Source organism: Perca flavescens, chromosome 16 (assembly GCF_004354835.1).
Source record: "Perca flavescens isolate YP-PL-M2 chromosome 16, PFLA_1.0, whole genome shotgun sequence".
In the NCBI taxonomy this organism is placed as follows: Eukaryota; Metazoa; Chordata; class Actinopteri; order Perciformes; family Percidae; genus Perca; species Perca flavescens.
In genome coordinates, this window is record NC_041346.1 from 19265432 (window position 1) to 19285286 (window position 19855).

The 19855-nt window shown below is 39.2% G+C and overlaps 1 protein-coding gene across 6 annotated transcripts in view; it reads left to right on the forward strand.

Annotated features, from left to right (window-relative positions):
* The window catches only part of rgs3a (regulator of G protein signaling 3a), a 154788-nt gene that overhangs the window by 103781 nt on the left and 31152 nt on the right, over window positions 1-19855 (forward strand). For all 6 annotated transcript variants that reach the window (XM_028600957.1, XM_028600961.1, XM_028600959.1 and 3 more), the window contains one exon: window positions 11391-12374. In XM_028600957.1, the coding sequence (XP_028456758.1) occupies window positions 11391-12374 (984 nt within the window). The remainder of the gene's footprint in view (window positions 1-11390; window positions 12375-19855) is intronic.

Below are 19855 nucleotides of genomic sequence, written 5' to 3' on the forward strand. Positions count from 1 at the left end.
TATATACCATCACTTTATTTCTCATCAGTATAGAGTAAATCTTATTTTGTGGAGAGGGTATCATGCAAATTGATTTTATGGTGCTTTTCTTTGGCTTTGGGGAAAAAAAAGATCTTTTAGAGTATTCATTTGGTTTGTTTCAGTTGCTGATGTTGTTGTTCTGCTGGGGGGCAGGGAGTGGTTTAGTCATACAGAGATAGAAACAGGACGGAGAGATGGGAGGAAAGATAGGAAAAAGCAATAAAAGCTTATTTATCACAAGGCATCTTGCACGCTCGAGGAGTTGGGTGTCAGTGTCATGCACTACTTTTTATTCATTTAACGTCACCATTTCTACCTGCTTCTGTCTGTTGTTTTTTGTTTGGTTTGCATTTACATCTTACTTTATGTCTTTGTTTTATTCTGTCTCTATCACTCCGTTCACTTATCTTTCCTTTCTCTCATAGCTTTAATATACTGTATGTCTGTAATATCCCCTCTCTCTCACTCAGTAAACAAGAGTTATGGACAGTATTCTCTGAACAACAGATTGTTTACATCCCCTGTTTGGCGCTTTTGCTTCAGTCATTTTCTTCTCTGGCTGTTTGCCAGTGACATGATTTAACCCTCCACACGGCTGGAGAGTCGTAGGGTGAAAAACAGGGAGACTGAGAGAGAGAAGAAGAAAAAAACTAAACCATATCAGACCAAGCTGAACGTGATAGAGAGAGCAAACAGAGGGGCCAGAGGAGAAAACAACAACAGGGAGCACACTGGGGGAAATTGCTTTTCTCTTTTCCTCATTAGAAGAAGAAAGAGAGAGACAGAGAATTAGATGCAGGGGTGTGTAGTGTGTGTTGGTGCCCATTCATACAAAATAGAGAGAGATGATTGATAACACAGTGTTTGAGCAAATGGTCTCTTTCGTTTGAATGAATGTAGTGTAAAGATATATGGAGTTTTTGAAGGTCTTTTTGTTAAATAAGAGAAGAAGCATGGGTAGAACACTCTCTTTTCCTTGTGCCTCCTCTGTCCTTCCCTCAATCTTTCCCTTATCCTTAATCAATAGTAGACAGTGTCAATGACCAATCCCTTTGCTGCGCCACATGAACACACACACACACACACACACACACACACACACACACACACACACACACAAAATTAAATGGGATTCATCAGCTCCTCAGATGTATGCATGGTAAATTGCAAGGCTATTTTGCAGCGGCTCTGTGCGGAGTTTTGCACCGCCCATGACGATTCTGATTGGTTAAAAGAAATGCCACTAAACCAGAGTACGTTTTCCTCCCATCCCTGAATGCTATGTGGAGAAGCCAGAGTGTCCTTCAGCGCACTTTGGAGGAGGGTCTGGCAAAGCGAGACTACACACCAGACTTGGGGGACTCAAGTCACATGACTTATTTTAGGACTCAAGACTTGCTTGATAAACATTCATAAAAGACTTGACTTGACTTTGACTTTGACTTGGTATTCATGAGTGGCGACTTGACTTAGACTTGAGTCAAATGACTTGAAATGACTTGACTTTCTGTTTAATAAATATATATATATATTTCCCCTCTGATTCATAACTTAATAACTGTATAATAATAACTAGTAGAAACATACCGTCTTTTGGCGCTAAAAGCTAACAGTCGCCCGTTCTGCTGATGTCTTTGGTGTCTTCGTAGCCCTTACAGAAGGTTTTGTATCCAGCCTGGAAGTCCAGAGTTTTTCGGGGTCTTTGTGCAATTAATCCATACTGTTACAGCCAAGATTGATACACTTTATGTCCATAATTTATGATTTTTTGGCCGTTTATCTCCACCGATTGCCGCTAGCTCTGATGCAAACCATCCATTTTGTTTCCCATGATGCTTTGGGAAATGCTTGTTTTTGTCTTTTAAACCAATGGAAGGCAGGTCCGTCACACATTACGCCCATATAATAAAAATACGTAATCGAGGGAGAACAAAGATTGTTTATTGTGAGTAGAGATCACGCAAAATCAGAATAGTAAGATGTGACCAAAGATCATCTATTATATATTTATTATTTAGTCATGTTTGAGGCATTTTGAACAAATATGTATGTTGATTTATTGTTGGCCTCATATCAGTTTTAGGCTGTGTTTTTTTATCTGTATAAATTTAAACTAATGTATGTGGCTGGGACACAATGTCTTCTGAACATTGAGTAGGATAAAATGCAAATAAAACTCCAGCAGTTAATAACCACTGTCCTTAGCTTGTTTAAAAATGTAAACGTTTGTATTACTTGACTTGTGACTTGACTTGACTTGCTTGACCAAAGCTGACTTGACTTGCTTGATTGTCACAAAAAATGACTTGGACTTACTTGAGACTTGAAGGTTAAGACTTGAGACTTGCTTGTGACTTGCCCATGTGTGACTTACTCCCATCTCTGCTACACACATCACAACCCCTTGTTTGTCGCACAGGCACACACACACAAAATGTAAGACACAAAGGACACACAGATGGATGCATCTTATCTCTCTATTCTCTTACTCACACACACACACACACACACACATTCTCTCTCTCTCTCTCTCTCTCTCTCTCTCTCTCTCTCTTCGCTCTTTCTATAAAGGCCTTTTCCAGTCTTTTTCAGTAGTCACATTGTCTTCGGCTGCCTGCCGTCATGGGGCAAGTTACGTCAATGACATTTTCTCTCTGAACCCTCAGCTTCTATCAATGATGCCTTTGCATCTTTGGATGTGACACTCACATACCCCCCCAAAACCCAACACCATCCTATTTCTCACCTCTCCCGCTGTGATGGGCTGTGCCTTGTTACTGTGAAAGAATGAATCTGGATTATTCCAAAAGTTTTGTAGGAGTGGCAGTGCACCATGTTATTCTTTAAATGAGTTAGATTGCAATGTAATGACTAAAACATAAACACACACATAAGACACTTTATTGTCATTGGAGGCATACAACAAAATTACGTTTGGTAAATTTCCATGACCAGCAGCAATAGAGAACAAGACAAGTTAAGAAGATAAAAAAGAAGATATTTAAAGATAATAAATATTGCACAACAAGTTAGATGTATATGATAAAGTGTTGGGGTGCATTAGCAGCAGTTGGGGGGTGGTTGGTAATACTTAGTCCTCATTCTTCAACGATATGGACACGTACAGGAAGGCTACGTCATCAGCTTGAAATAAATGAAAATAAGCTTCATTCTAACAAATTGATCAGCTTAAAAAACAGTTGACATCTTCAATGTTTAACTCACTGCCAAGTTGAAGCTATTTTGCTTCAATTAGTATTGCTGACATACAGAATATTCCTGCTACCCTGCAGCACTGGCAGATGAATAGCAGTAATATTTAATGCATTGGAGTGGATGGACTCTAACTATATGATGATAATGTTGCTAATTTTTCTTTTTACTATACATTGTGACCAAAAGCATTGGTCAATTGTATAACTACCTTAAGCCTGTAGTATTTTGATACTATACTTTTCATGATTCAGTTAAAAAATGTACTTTTATGTTCCCAGTGTTCACTTGACATCTTGTCCACCTGGTTTTCTTTTGATCCACTGAACCCCTTTTCACTAGTTCCCTTGCTTCCTTTTTTCATTTTCTGTTTTTCTCCTTCCCTTTCGGTCTGATCATAATGGAGGGGTCTGACAGATAAAAGACTATTAGAGCCTCATCGCGCGTCTCTCAGTGAAATCGAGGGCAAAAGAGGCCAGTGCATGTAATGAAGCCATTCAGAGATGATCATCTATATGGTCTGGTCCCTTAATGAGTAATTGGTATTACACAAAGCAATAATGTCTCTTAAATCTTTAGGCTGCCTTCCCATCAGTTGCACACATTTGCTTGTTATTTGCATCAACAATAATTATATTAATAATATCACTCTTTTTCTGTATAAAGAGTATTTTATTTTTGATAATTTAAGTACATTTTGCTGATAATACTTCTGTACTTTATTTAGATAAAATTTTCAAAGCAATACTTTTACTTGTAATGGAGTATTTTTATAGTGTATCATTGCTTTTACTTTTAGTGCAGGATCTGAGTTCAGCATAAGATAAAGATGTTAGTGTGAGGTTAACATTTTTTTCTCTCAAATCGAACATTCATTTCACTACAATTAAAAGTTATTTAGGCAGGACAAATGCATGGAGATAGGAATACTTAAAAGTTAAAGAAGAACAAGGGTGAAAGTGCCCAGTTTGATTAAATTTTTGCCTATTTCTTGTTCTCAATATGTTCATTTTATCTTTTCCCTCTTGAGTTATTTAAACAGTACGTCTTCTCTTAACTTCACTGACCTTACATGTCGTCCTTAAAAGAAATCAATGAGATACGTCTGTGAGTCAGGAAAACAAAAGAACAGGGTAAACAAGAGTAATGCAGACTGATTGTGTGGAGTTACTGTACATCACTTTGACATCCAGCCAGCCAACTTGCTGTCGTACCACCGAAGAGAGTAGAGACAGGCAAAGAGGAAGAGAAGACCCTCTTCTTTTGTTTTGTTTTAACAGCATTGCTAATTGAGTTGAGCTGGATTTATTGAGTTTGGAGATGGATTTGGCAAATGTAATGGTGGAAACATTAAACCATTAATATTACTAGAGTGAAGCAGGGGAATACTTTACTGCTCTTGGATGTAATGTCTTACTTAAAAACAACCAGATCACAGGAAATTAAATAGAGAAAGGAGGAAAGGGAAGGAAAGAGATTAAGATGAAAGATGGCACCTTGAAATTGGGAAGCAGTTGGATCAGTGGGTAGAGCAGGTGCACATATACTGAGAGGTTTATGCCTCGACGCAGAGGTCCAGGGTTTGAATCCGACCTGTGACGATTTCCTGTATGTCTTCCCCCTCTCTCTCCCCTTTTTCACCTAGCTGTCCTATCAAATAAAGGTGAAAAAGACCCAAAAAATTATCTTTAAAAAAAAAAGAAATTGGGAAGCAGGAGGGGTTGGTAGAGTTCATGGGTACATCTTTAGCCTTTCAGAGAACCCACAGCACAGCTGCTCCCCTGGGATGGGTTTCTCTCATTGCCATGGTAACTGTGGGACAGAGTTCACATAAATGTCCCTGGGTGGCTGTCCACAAGTGTGCGTGTGCGTGTGCGTGTGCGTGTGCGTGTGCGTGTGCGTGTGTGTGTGTGTGTGTTTGTGTTTTCCTGTAGCTCTATCTTATTTGACCTATCTAGCTCTATCTTTATTTCACCTTTCGGAGATTTAGACCTTCAGAATAAGAATATTTTTTTGTCAAATGAAGGTCATCAATGAAGGTCATATTTGGTAAAAGGATTTTTGGGGTAACTACTGCTCTCACCTGGTTTCTTCTGTGTTTCTTTACCGAGTTACACCAAATATGAGTCATGAATGAGTAATAGGACAGGTGTCCCTGGAAAGTGTAACTTCGTTTCTTAATATGATGTGGTATTTAAAATTTCTGGATGCAGTTTTGGAACTCTGTTTCTGTAGTTGTTTATTAATAGGTCAAATAATGCAGGAAATAAGGTATAGGTTAGCTTCCCTCTACGACGCCCATTTTTACTTTTAAAATCTTATCTTATTTTGAGACTCCCCAGGCGGCAAATATGTATTTGGAATATGTGCATTAGTTGTGGCATATGAATTCAGTCTGTGTTCAAAAGAGTCCGATCTGCATGTAAGTTAACTGTTAGGCCTTTCCCCCATAATTATTCCCTCTAACCTGCTACTGGTGCTAGTGTAAAAGTCAGGGACAATGAATGTCTGTACAAATTGGGTAGTTTTGCCTTTGTTTGACAGAGATAGAAAAAGAAAAAGAGGAGAGAAAAATGGGATATGGCATACAACAAAGGCCCCCTGTTTTCTGCACAATGCACATAAAGAATTGTTTAAAATGTGTGAAAGTAAAATTCAATGGGGCCCGTTAACTTGTGACGGAAATATGTCAGTAGCCAGTATGGCTGCCTTCTGGCCAACAAATAATTGGCATAATCTCTAACATGATGAAGCGTAGTTTTAGCTCATCAAACACAAGGAGTTAGCTGGCAATCAAGGCATTAAATTAATCTAGACGGACAAAACACTTCCAAGATTATTTTTGGAAACTCATGTTTGCACAATGAAGCTTATTTACTGTAGCTTATTTACTATACTGTAGCTTATTTTAATGGGTTGTGTCTGTTTGAAATGTTGCCTGGCAGGGTTAGTGTTAGGTGTTCTTTTGCTCGTTAGGTCATTGTCGGACCAGTAATGCTGTTCATGGTCCATTGACATAAAAAAAAGAACAAGGACATTTTCCAAGATCTCCTCTCCTGTTTTGTTTCTTTCTCTCTACCCTCTTCCACTTACTCATCTAATTTCTGTGTTGTTGCCATTCACTGACTCCCTTCCTCCATTCTGCTTGTCTTATCCACTTTGTCTCCTCCATCTATTCACTCTCTTACTCTCCCTGCCTTTTAGTGCTGGTTTTGTTTCTTTGCTTTATTGAGGCAATGCAAGAGATTGTAATCGTGTGAATCATTGATAACTTTGAGACCTATTTGAGTACACATGTGTTTGAGTGTGTTGTACTGTACATGCACGTAAACACACACATCAACGCAAGCCCATTAGCTTGTGTCTATTCCTTTATCTTTTGAAGAAAGAAAAAGAGTGTAGGCAATGTGGTAAATGTCATCATAATAAAATGTCTTGTAAACAAGTTTGTTAATATGTCTGTTCTTTTTTGTATAAAACATGAGGAGAGGCTTAATTTGAAGCGGCTTGATTCCGTGTGTGTGTGTGTGTGTGTGTGTGTGTGTGTGTGTGTGTGTGTGTGTGTGTGTGTGTGTGTGTGTGTGTGTGTGTGTGCGCGCCGACTGTAGAGAGTGTGAGAACGAACAAGTGTATCGGACAGGACAGGTGGCTCCATTGTGTCTCAAGCCATATCTTCTACAGTCAGGGATTTATGTATGTAAGACAGGGAAAGAGATGGGGGTCAGCAAAGTTGAGAAAAAGAAAGGGAAAAACTGTCTGTGTAGACGTCACGTTTAAATGATGTATGATGGATAGATAGAAGAATATTTTTTCTGACTATTCTGACTTGGGCCACAAAGAACAGGAAAAGGAGGGGCAGAAAAGGATAAAGACAGAGGCTTTACTTTCACATGGGTGTTTTTATGAAAGTGCATTTCATACTAAAAATATCCCTCATACACACAGTGCATTAGTAAGAAGCCCTGTCTTGGTTGTAACACTACTGTGAACCATTTAGATAGGGTCACAGGGAGGTTAAGAGGGAGTTAGAAGGGAAAATTAGAGGTCTGGATCACCTTGAGACAGTTGTATATATCCATGCACATCAAGTCAAGTTTATATATAGCCCCGAGTCACTGCTCTATAGTCTCAAAGGGCTTCATAGTGGCCACATTGGAAAAATGGTAAATTAAACTGACACCGCCCAAACAAACACACAAGCAAAAGGTCTGATTAACCTTGGGTTGTGCTTCTCAGAGAAATATCCATTTCTAGAATGATAAGGCATCCTAAAAAATAAAAAAGAGCAATTAGGTGTGGCCAATGACCAGTTTTTCAGTACTGCTCTTTGGGGGCTTGGATTTTTCAAGATTTATACATTTGTTTGTGAATTCTTCCTCCATCCATCCATCCATTTCCATTGCTTATCCAGGGCAGGGTTGCAGTAGCAGCAGGCTAAGCAAGGTAGTCAAGACATCCCTCTCCCCCGCAACTTCTTTTTCTTCCAGCTCTACCAGGGGAATCCCATGGCGTTTCAAGCCAGATAAGATAATCCTGATCAGATGGCCAAACCACTTCAACTGACTCAAAATGATTTGCGAAAGAGGAGCAACTCTTCTAGCTCCCTCTGGATGTCTGAGCTCCTTACCCCAATTTTTTAGGTCACTACCCAACACTTGTGACCGTGGGTGTGTATTGGAATGTAGATTGACAGGTAAATTGAGGCTCAGCTCCCTCATCAACAGTCCACTACAACGCTTGCATTACCGCTGGTGCTACACAAATCCGCCTGTCCATCTCACGATCCAATTTACGCCTCTTGAACAAGACTTTTATCTCCTTTGCTTGGGGCGGCAACTCACTCCCAACCTGGAGGGAGCAATCCACTGTTTCTTGGCAGAGAAGCATGGCCTCAGACGTGCTGACTCTCGACTGCTTCACACTCGGCTGCACACGACCCCGGTGTGTGCTGTAGGTCACGGTCTGTTGAAGTCATTAGAATCACATCATCTGCAAACAGCAGGGAAGTGATTCTGAGGTCCCTAAACCCGACACCCTAACCTCCCTGGCTGCATCTTGAGATCTTTTCTATGAAGATTACAAACAGAATCTGTGACAAGGGACAACCCTGGCAAAGCCCAACATCCATTGATGCAATGCTTTATTGCAAGCCGGACCTTTAGCCAATTCATTATACTTAAACGACAAAGTTATGACTGTTGTAGCGATAGATAGAGAGAGAGAGAGAGAGAGAGAGAGAGAGAGAGAGAGAGAGAGAGAGAGAGAGAGAGAGAGAACAGTTTAGGTAGGTCAATCAATAATGGAAGCTGCAGTCAAAGCCAGCACCTTTACTCCCCCATAAAATATGTCAAGTTTCTATCAAAAAAGAGTTTTAAAGAAAACTGGTCATAGAAAGGGTGTTTGTCTCACCGTTATTGGCGACAGCTGTGTCTTCTTTGCAGCGAAATTGTTGCTGTCAGAAAGTCGTCTAGTCTTTGTCTTTTGTTTGTGAAGGGCTAATCTCTTTTTGGTAAGTAACAATCAGGAAATAAATTAGTTTGCAGTAAGTTTAGCTCTTTTTCTTGCTTCATATACATAGTATATTGTTTGACTTTATTTCTGGACTTGGCGCTATGCCGTAATATGAACATTACACAGAATTTGCATGGCGCACAACAAGGCAAAGTATTGGTTTCCAGTCATGGGATTTAATTTGGCTTACACGACAAACACATTTTAACCTTGGCGTAACATCTCAGTCTGGTGCAAGACATCAGAGGTAAAGGTTAATAAGAGATTATTTGGTTTGATGGGTAAATAATATAGTTTCAAGGAGTGATAGTATGTGTACACAGAGAAAAGAAACAGGCTCAGAACAAAGCCTTGAGGTTCTCCACAGCCCACATTACAAAAATATGAGGTCATATTGTTGCAGCAACCTTAATTTCAGACCTCAGTGTCCTCTAGACATACTTTGATTGTGCCAATATACATACAGATCACAGTTCACACCGTTCAATATACAAATAATCATGTACATATCTGCTGCTTCTAGTCCAGGCCCTGGAAAGTAATGTAGACGGATTCTATTCTTGGCACACACACTCTAATACAATATTTATCTGAGCTACAATTTCAGACAGTATGGATAACATTAGTATGTTTTTTTTTTTTAAGTTGACCCTGACTGAAAGTCCTCAAAGTTATTTGCAGAGTTCATGAATGCAAGTCAGAGTTAAGAGAAGAATATAACCAGGGCAACAGTATCTGTGGAGACTAATTTAAGCTGCAATAGTACACAAACAGCTTGTGAAATATCATGAGAGCTGTCTCCAAAGAGGCAGCATTATCTCCAGTTAAAGCATAGCGTCTTGTGACTCCAGCTTGTCATTGTGGGATAACTTAACCAGCACAATGAGGCCCTTCACAATACTTGCTGAATTGATTTTGTAGCCTGAGCGGAAGACTTGTGATTTCACAAATCCACTCATGAACCAGCTGAATAACTTTTGTTACTGCAGTTTATTTTCATGGACTGTATTTATGTTCATGTCATGTCAAATTTCCTTGTTCACATCCACTCTGTAAACCTACTTTATATGGAAAAAATAACACATTCCCCTAACTAAATATATTTCATACTGTTTGCTTCTCATCTCCTAAATACTGCACACACAGTTGATTAACCTCGTGAACCCACGTATTGTCCTTAAAATGACTTTGATTTGACGTTCTTTTCTTCCACACTGTATAATAAGTAAATACTCTGTATCTTCTTGATGTAATCATACTTATTTTATTTTGACCAAAACAAACTCAGTAGGCAGCATCATTACATCAAATGGAAAAAAAGGTTTGTGCATAACTTTATAAACATTTCCGCGATTCAATTTTACATATTCAGCAACTTTGTGATCTTTAGTCGAATTGGAAATACAATTCTGTGGGTATGAACAATGTTGGCCCACTCAAAATGCATTTGTAATGATCCACCCACTGAGGGCACTGTGGGCTGCAATAGGTTAAAGCACCATTTACAACCGGTCTGCTGATTCTGTGGACCCTTTTAAAAATCTGTTAAAGGCCTACCTTTTTAAACACACTTTTGGTTAACCTTTCTGCACTTTATTCTTTATCTATTACTTTTCATTTGTATCTGTGATAAGCGCTTTATAAATAAGTTTGACATACTTCCTTATACCTACTTACTTACTTGTTACTTACTATGTTGGGAAGGAGGTCATGTAGACAAATTGCTAAAGGCAGAGGGTGAGGACAGATAGTGTGCTGTGTGTGTGCACACATTAGTGTGTGACAGGGATATTGTGGACCTGGGAAGTGGGTGAGGGTAATGGAGGGCTTGTAGGTGTGTGGTAATTTGGGCTAGAGAGAAATTTACAGTATGTTGAAATGATAGCAACATATGAGAGACAAGATGAATGGGTGAACAGATGCGTGGCTAACACGTTTGGGTTGTTTTTTTTAATTCCATGGTCCCTAAGGACACAGTACGAGTTAGTCTGACTGAATCAGTGCAGCAAGCTCCAGTGTGGTGCAGTAGCTATAGCAGCAAAACAATCACAATATGAACTCACTGGCACTGATATTACAATGTGTGTGTGTCTCTAGCAGTTCAGCCTTTTGCCAGTCGTATGAACAAAATTGAGCATTGGGAACAACAATTTTCTGTTTTATCCCATGAGGTAAAAAACAACCAACTTTGCATCTACGATACGTCATTGGGCCCTGATGGAAAGACTAGCATGTCATTATTCTTATCTTGTCATTCGCCCAGTTTTACAACATCCCCGACTTGCTACATGATGCCATGTCCGAGCTCGCAGGTCATGAAAGACTGAATGCTATGATCAGACAGGACTATGATCACTTAATCTGACATTGTGACCTTCTCAACAAACATCAATGTCATCTGGTCTGAGCCTGGCATTACAGCTCGATCACTCCAACATCTGGTATGACAGAGATATTTCAAAACCAAATTTAATGACTGCTAATGAAATACTTGCGATAATTGGATTTGCTCATGGCAGTGAAGTAAATCTCAATCATGCCGAGCTAAACTCGTTAGATTTACGCATATACAGTAGACAGTGCATTAATTGTCAAAACAGTTTTGACTAACTGCTCTCTCCCTCTTTCTTTGTTCCCTTTTCTAGATGTTGGAGCCGAAGTTAGATGACCCTTCCTGTGAGCTGGGTGGAGTAGGAGGTGATGTGTGCCTCCATCTGCCCACCCGCAGCTCAGAAGGTGAGGAAAGCAGCCTGTATCCATCCAGTCCTTCAGAGCCCCAAACCCTGGGCAGTCCTCACCCCTCAGATCCTCTCACCCCTTTGGATGAGATCTACATGCCTCTCGGGGGTCTGATGGGATCTGAAGAGCGACATAAGGTGCCTCCCACACCACCTCCTTCCACCGAGGGCGAGGATTGGAGGAGCATGGAGGGGAACGAGATGGAGATCTGGAGAGAGACGAATGCTTTGCAGAGCAGGAGAGAGGAAGAGGAGGATGATGGGGCCAGCAGAAAGAGTGCAGGAAGTGAGCGGGAAGAGAAAGAAGAAGATGAAGGAAGAGAGGAGGAGGGAGAGAGGAATGAAGAGGAGGTCAACCTAAACCTGATGGTGTCAAACACAGATGAGGACAACGCCTCGGAACCACTAGACACCAACGCTCCCCCGTCCTCCTCCTCATCTTCATTCGTCATCCCTGAACTACGCCTTGATCGCTCCTTCAGCGCCGATGCCCTCTCCTCGCCCAACACTGACGAAGAAGAGTACGATGAAGACGAAGACGAGGAGTCCGATGAGGAGGAGGAGGATGAAGACGACAGTGACGATGCCTACCTGCAGCGTAGTGACAGCAAGCGCCGCAGCATGGTGGAGGGGGCCACCTGTGAGAAGCATGGAGGAGGGGGGCTCAGTGTGCAGAATTCCCTCCGCAGGCGCACCCACAGTGAAGGGAGCCTCCTGCAAGACCCCCGCACGCCTTGTTTCACCTCCGACAACGCTATCAACTGCCTGGAGGCGGGGGGAGCGCACCACAAGGGCGGCTGGACACTCCCATCACCTAAAACCCTGAAGAAAGAGCTGACCAAGAACGGAGGCTCCATGCATCAGCTGTGTATGCTGTTCTCTGGGAGGAAGGTAAGCAGCGTCACACTAAAATAATAATAAATATTGACTCATGCAGGAATAAAGTTATAGAAATACAGATATTGTAAATAAGCACACCATCACACACACACACACACACACACACACACACACTTATACTGGGATTTGGTCTGTAATAGTGCTCAATTTTATAAATTTTTTTTATTGATGCTTAAAGACACAAATACCCAAAACTTCATACACTGTCATGGTATGACAATACAGTTTTCCATACAAAAACAAGACACATACAACAAAAAACAAATCACATACAAAACAAAATGAAACAAAGAGGAAAACTGTTCAGGATTTCCAGACTGTGTAAAGAAGTTAAGAGAAGTTAAAGCTTTTCTTTGACCATTTATTTTCTCTAGTGCAAACAAAATTACTTGAGTTCTTCTCACCCTCTTCTAGCCATTTGGCCCTTGATCTTATAAAGGCCCCTCTGGCTAAATCAAAATAGAACTCATCAAGTTGTAAGCTAAGCATTTTAATTTCTATTTTTTCTTTTTCATTAATATTCTCTTTAGATAACTCATTTAATCTATCAAGTAATTTAGTTTCCATGTGATTTTGATTAGCTTTTAGCACTTTACATCTCTTAATGGCAATACATCTAGTCTTGTACTTAAAGAACTCCCATTTTTGTTTACATCCCTCAGTGAAGTTGGAAAATATTTCAGTTATAAGTTCTTTAATACTGTTATTGAAACTTTCAACTTTTAATAAGGAATCATTCATCTTCCAATAACCTCGTAGCGATGTAGTAACCTGCTGGTCGCCTAGTTTAATTATCAGCTTATGATCAGAGAACGGAGCAACTGAATGTAATATATTCTTAAGAAAATGAATAGCAGATTGAGATATCAAAAAAAGGTTGATCATAGATTTAAGTGATTTTGACCAGGTGAAGTCCATTAGGTCAGGGTTTAAAAATAGCCAAGTGTCTACCAAGGAAAGACCAGAACACAAGGATAGAACCAAATTATTGGCAATAGGACCCTGACTCAATTTGGGGGGGAATCTATCAACACTGGAGTCTACACATTCATTGAAGTCACCCCCAAAACAATATAGGAGTCAATATATTTGTCGAGAAATAGTTTGGCATTGTTTGATATCTGGACAAATAAACTTTTGTTGGACGAATGTGAGTTATAACCGTAAACATTGCATATAATAAAAATGACATTTTCCTGCTTTATGACTATCATCACCCTTCAGAGGATTTCACGATTTCTAAAACTTCTCCTTTGAATTTGTGAAAAAGTAGAGCAACCCCCGCTGAATTATTACTTCCATGGCTGTAGTGTATAGTACTCCCCCACTGTGATCTCCAAAATCATCCAGTTCAGTTGAGTGAGTCTCTTGAAGCATTAAAACGTCTGCTTCGCTCTCCATTTATTTATTTTTTCTGACCTCTTTTCCTAACTATTGCATCAGCCGTGTTGAGTGAACCAGCAGTTCAGTTCAATGGTTTTTGGAAAAAGGGTGACATCAAGTGGTAAAATAGAGCAAGTACAAACAGTCCTGTAGTCATAGGAGTGTTTGAATCTAACATAAAACATGTTGTCATATGAACAGTGTACTGCAACTAAAGTTGCATACCAGGGCAGCGATGTGCCGGAATTTACAGTACTATTTATAACACAAAGTCTAAAAAATATTGATTAATTGCACAACAGAATAGCTTTTTCAACTATTTTCTACCTAACTGGAGTTTGAAAAATAGATTTACGAATTAAGGATGCATTCAAGTCTCAAAATTGTATGTGGATTAATGATGTTAAAATATTTACTGCACAAGAAAAGGCACTCAGCTTCATTTGCATTTGTAAAAGCTCTGCTATAGTCAAACATAAGCAATCTTCTGACTCTAACTATATATACTATATATATATTTTTTTTTTTTACAAAACACTGACATCTCTTCATAAGAAGATGTCAGTAAAGAAAATACATTGATGTTTACATACACACTTGTGCCATTATGTACATACATTAGCATCATGAAAAATGAGACTCAAAATGAGTCAATTGATTATTGACTTTTACCCACTGTCTTCTGCATAGTGGGTGGAAGGTAATACTGTATTGCAAAATTTAATATATTCTTTCAATATATTTAAATAATTACTTTGCAACTTTTATTTGATAAGGATTTGTGCAGTGAGCCATTCATTTCAGTGCAGCTAGTTGTTGTTCTAGTTGTCCAACAGAGGGAAGCATGCATCACAGCCAGTTTGCCCAGCAACCTCACATACTGTAAGTGTGCATCACATCTTTTCCCTCTTCACTTTGGCCAAGTTTGAGTAATGCACATTGATTAACAAATCTTTGTGTGTCTCGCTTTCCTGTTATCTATGAAGTAATGTGTTTTATAATTTCTCTTATTTCATTTATTACACGTATTACCCTTTATCTGGAATGCAGAGAGGTCATCATCTCTGCACTGATTTCTCCCAACAACACTATTCATAGTAGTTTGTAACTGCACACCTATTACATCAGTATGCATTTCGGCAATGGGGAGAAAATAGAAATGACAGTGATATCAGCGCTCCAGAGACATCCCATAGACTTTATTGATACACAAATGACAGAGGCCAAGTGCTTACTCTGTCATCTTAGAATATCAGAAGACCTTCTCTGTTTTATCTGTCTCTCCTTCCAAAAGTCTGTCAGCACACTCAGTAGCCTTAAATGGCAGTGTGTGTGTGTGAGCTGTGCAGAGGAGGAATGCAGCAGACAGGACTGGAGCCTATTGGTCTTGGCAGATTCAAGGGTAATTTTACTACCTTTTGGCGTCATGGACACAGCTTTCAGGCTTGTGTTTCCATTATTTAAAAATGGTCTGTCAACCCCCCCTCATTCATAAATCTTGTGACATCTCCAGGTGCAGCATGTGTGTTTGTGTGTGTGTGTGTGTGTGTGTGTGTGTGTCCAATCTCTGCCTTTATTTCATGACATCATAAAAAGTTTTCAAATTGATTTGATGCTCAGTTCCAGTATTTCAGTGGGGAGAAATCTGGTTATTGTCAGTTCTTACATATAGGTGGTGTACAGGTTGTCCCGGTAAAGGGGTATGAAAAAAAACAATTCCTTTAAAAGTTTGATAAGTAAAGGCTAAATTAGAATTAGTTGTAACTTCTTTTATGTGCATTTTTTTTAAAAGATGGCTTTGAACATTTTAGAAAATATGATACAATTTCAAATAATGTTATTTATATTTAATTCATTATTTTAATAAAATAGTCATAATTTAGATGAAACAAGAAGTAAGCATTAGCTTCCCTGCTACTGTATGCCAATTGTGTTGCCAATTCATTCAGAAGTCCAACAATTCAATGTAAGCTAGCATTAAGTAGCACGGATATGTTTTTTTATTATTTTGGATTGTGTGCAATTAATAATTTAGACAAAGTGAGTCAGACTTTACTCAAGCTTATTTTCAAAGCCAAATAGTTGCACAGTAGGCTTATGTGTGATGCATATACTGTATATGTGTATGTGGCATTATAGGGAGAGAAGTGTGAAAGAGGAAAAGACACAGTGTGACTCTACTGTCTGACGTTTTATAATGTGAAGCCCTTCCCATCTTTCTCTGCCTGTCACCTCACTTTTGTCTTCCCAGGCAGTGTTTACTTGCCCATTAACAAGCAGCAACTCTGGTCCTGTCTTTCTTTCCGCTCTGTATCTTTTCATCTCGCTTGATGTCTTTAGTCGCCTATCATCAATGCAAGGAGAACCAGAGAAAGACAGAGAGCAGGTCTAAAGAAATAATTTCAAGTTTGTTTGACTAAGAGTTTTCTTGACTACCGCTTAAAAGTAACAACTTTATATGTCACTTTTCAAAACAAAATCATAAAGTGCAAAACTCAGGCATTTTAGGCCTTTAATTCCACAGGACAGATGAAGATATGAAAGGGGAGAGAGAAGGGGAATGACATGCACCAAAGGGCCGCAGGTCGGAGTTGAACCCGCGGCCGCTGCGTCGAGGAGTAAACCTCCATATACAAAAAGTAAACAACAATGGTTTCCTTTTAGCGGTATAAATGCAAAACAAACAGTAAAATGACAAAAATGATTGTTCAAGACTATATCTGTCATATCAGTATTAAGATTGGGTGTGTTTTAACAATACATTAACCACAAAAATAACTACTTTAGTGGCCGGGTGCGTAGAGTGGGCGCATATATGCTGGAAGGTTTGTGCCTCGAGGCAGGGGTCCGGGGTTCGGGTCCGGCCGGTGGCCTGTGTCTTCCCCCTCTCTCTCCCCTTTCTCCCCTTTTCTCACCTGGCTACCTCACCTGTATCAATTTGGGGCCGGGGGAGCCCAGGAAATGATCTTGGGGGGGGAGCAAAAAAAAATACTTTAAAATGGATTGCTAACAGGTTTTGCTTTTGCTATTGCAAGGCACAACTCATTTAGGACTTAAATTGGTTAACAAACACAGAGCACTCAGCTGCACTGACATTCAACAGGATATCATTTATATCATCTATGTTGAGGACAGTTTCAAATCTGTTTTTAATGGTCTATGTAAAGCCTCTTCTAGATGACATAGCCAAATATAGAGGCCATCATTGGTTAAAGAAAATATAAACTATGGCTGGATTATAAATGTCAACAAAGAATGTTTTGCTACTACAGGCACCATAAAAGCACCATTAAAATATTTCGGGTTGTAAAACAACAATGGGAGTTTAAAAGAATGAGAGTCCAGAAGTAATTAATTAAAATTAAAAATGATTCACTGATCTGTTTAACAGTTGGTAGCCTCATTGGAACTTCAGAGACTGAAAAATCCTAATATCCATTACAAGGCAACAGAGGTATGCAGTACATAGCCATATAGGCCAAAACCACTGCATGTTCTTTCCAATCAGACCATTACATACAATTCTCATCTTGCTGTCCAAACCCTCAAATCCTCCCTGTTTTTTTGTTTTTTTTCCAGACACTATCCATCAACTTGTTTCAGTTTGTGAATTTATCGCATCCACATGGATGTTGTTGCAACAGTCGCATGTGTATCAGACCCAGTGCTGTTGGCTTAGGCAGACCAAACATTTTGTTTATGGGGTCTAAATGTTTGTTTGAAATCTGGATAAATATCAGCTGTCTTTCCAGACATTGGGGTGGAAACAATTTGAATGTGTTTACTGGTGGTTGTGTGATGGCTTACATTCCTGCGTTGTGTTAAGGATACACAGGGATGCAGAGTACAAATGAAAATAGGTTAGCATGCATTCATACTTGAAAACAGGTGTGGTAACAGGTGGTGCTGCTAGTGTGGTGCAGTGCGCGCACATACGTATGCATGCACACACACAAGCACGTGTGCGCACACACACACACACACACACACACACACACACACACACACACACACACACACATATACACAAACACACACACACACACACACACACTTAGAAATATAAATATAGTTGGTATGCTTCAATGGACCCCTACAGAATGAAAATGAATTGTTCCAGCCAGGTGACCAACATTACTACAGATCTGACTTACAGACGGTGAGGAACACAATGGTACAAAACTGTTAATCGGACCGAGCAACATTTGCTTTTATCCTTCTATCCTTATCATTTCTACATCATCACTTCTCTGTCCTTTTTGTGACACAATCGAAATGTAAAACTGTGAAAACAATAGTTTATTAATAATGTTTTCTTTTATTATATTTAACAGTGGAAACAAAAGGGAGATGAATTTTCTTGTTTGGCTTGAACAACATTCAAAATTCAACACTCTAGACAGCAATTACCATTTAATGATGGTGCACCATGCACACAATCAGCCCATCTATTATTTCTGTCTGAAACAAACCTGTAGGCTACTGCACAACTAAATTAATGTTCTATAGTTATTTAAATATTGCTGCTTTAGCCTGGTGATGAAAGAAGAGTGAAACAGGGAAAATCTAAATAAGCGATTAAGACTACTGTCAGAACTACGCAAAAAGCTACAGGTTATGCTATATTTGTAACACTACTGGGCAATCTAACAAGAGGCAAACAGTACACATAGCTTTATCTAATCTAAGTGACTCACCTTTGTCCTCGAGGCTAAATCCAAGCACACCCATACAAACAGCCTGTTGTCATGTGTGTAAAAAAATTCCTTTGTAAAAATCTGTTCTCTCCAGAAAACATTACTACCATTATTTTCTGTTCTTGTGTTATTTGTTTCTATAAATGCAAGCTATTATTATTATTATTATTATTATTATTATTATTATTATTATTATTATTATTATTATTATTATTCACTCTGGACTGACTTAACTTTTTTCTTTTTATATTGTCTGTTCTATGGGCTATAATAGACATAATTTGAAACGCCAATAACAATAAAGTGTCTGTGGAATAATATTTGTTTTACCTTATAAAGATACCTTTTAAAATAGCATACAAAGGGTAAAGTACACAAAAATGAGTTTAGAACAGCATTTCTGGAGTATTGAACCTTCAGAGTATAGTGAGTCTTCAGTTTCCTGGATAAACGAGATAAACAGTTAGAGGAACCTCAACATGCTGTTTTAGGCCACTTGGAACATTTTAGTAAACTTGTTGAACTGTTAAGCCTTCCTCCAGTACCTCAGCTCCAGGTCTAGATGCATGTTCCTTGTAGTTACCTAACCCTTAGCTCAAAGGTCATAGTATGAAAGAGAACGGCACTTGTTGATATCAAGACTGCGGTGGGTCAGCACTCGTGACCAGAGCTAATAATAGTTTGTTACTGAATGAACTGCATAAGAGGTTCGTGGAAACAATTTAAAAATACTAGGCATCAATGAGCATCCCTTTAAGTGCTGTTTTGTCCAAATATAAAACAAAATATATTCCACAGGTAATTTGCTGGCGGCCAAGGTGTACCTCAGAATCAGCAAATATTCAATGACAGCACTGGGACACACTGAATGAATGAATGATAGTATAGGTAAACAAGAGGGGTTGTCTTTTGTTTGACTTTAGAGTGAATGGCCTGGAAGAGACAAAAGGTCTCCAGGGTTCAAATCCATGTGAGATGCAGCCAGACTGTTTATGTCCAGTAAAACTCTAAATGAGTAACGTGTAAATATTTACTGAGCAAACTGAACAAGCTTCCAGGACAGGCAACAGAGTGTCCAGTCACTCAAGTATCTATTGACAAAAATGCAAAGGAACTGAATGTGATGTTTTTCAGTGTATGGTGTTTTACGTCACAGTTTACGATAAAATGATGTTGACTTTACTTGCAAGAGTGCATCCATATTATGGAAGGCAATATATACAGTATGATTGCCCCAAAAGGAAGTAGTTACATACGACAGAAGATTTAGGATTTCTTATCACTTGCTCAAAAAAGAAAGGGGACTGCACAGTAAAGAGAGACTAGGAAGAGCACAATAAAACAATCAGACATGAGATGTTGCAGTCAGGTATTGATACACTTAGTTTGCAT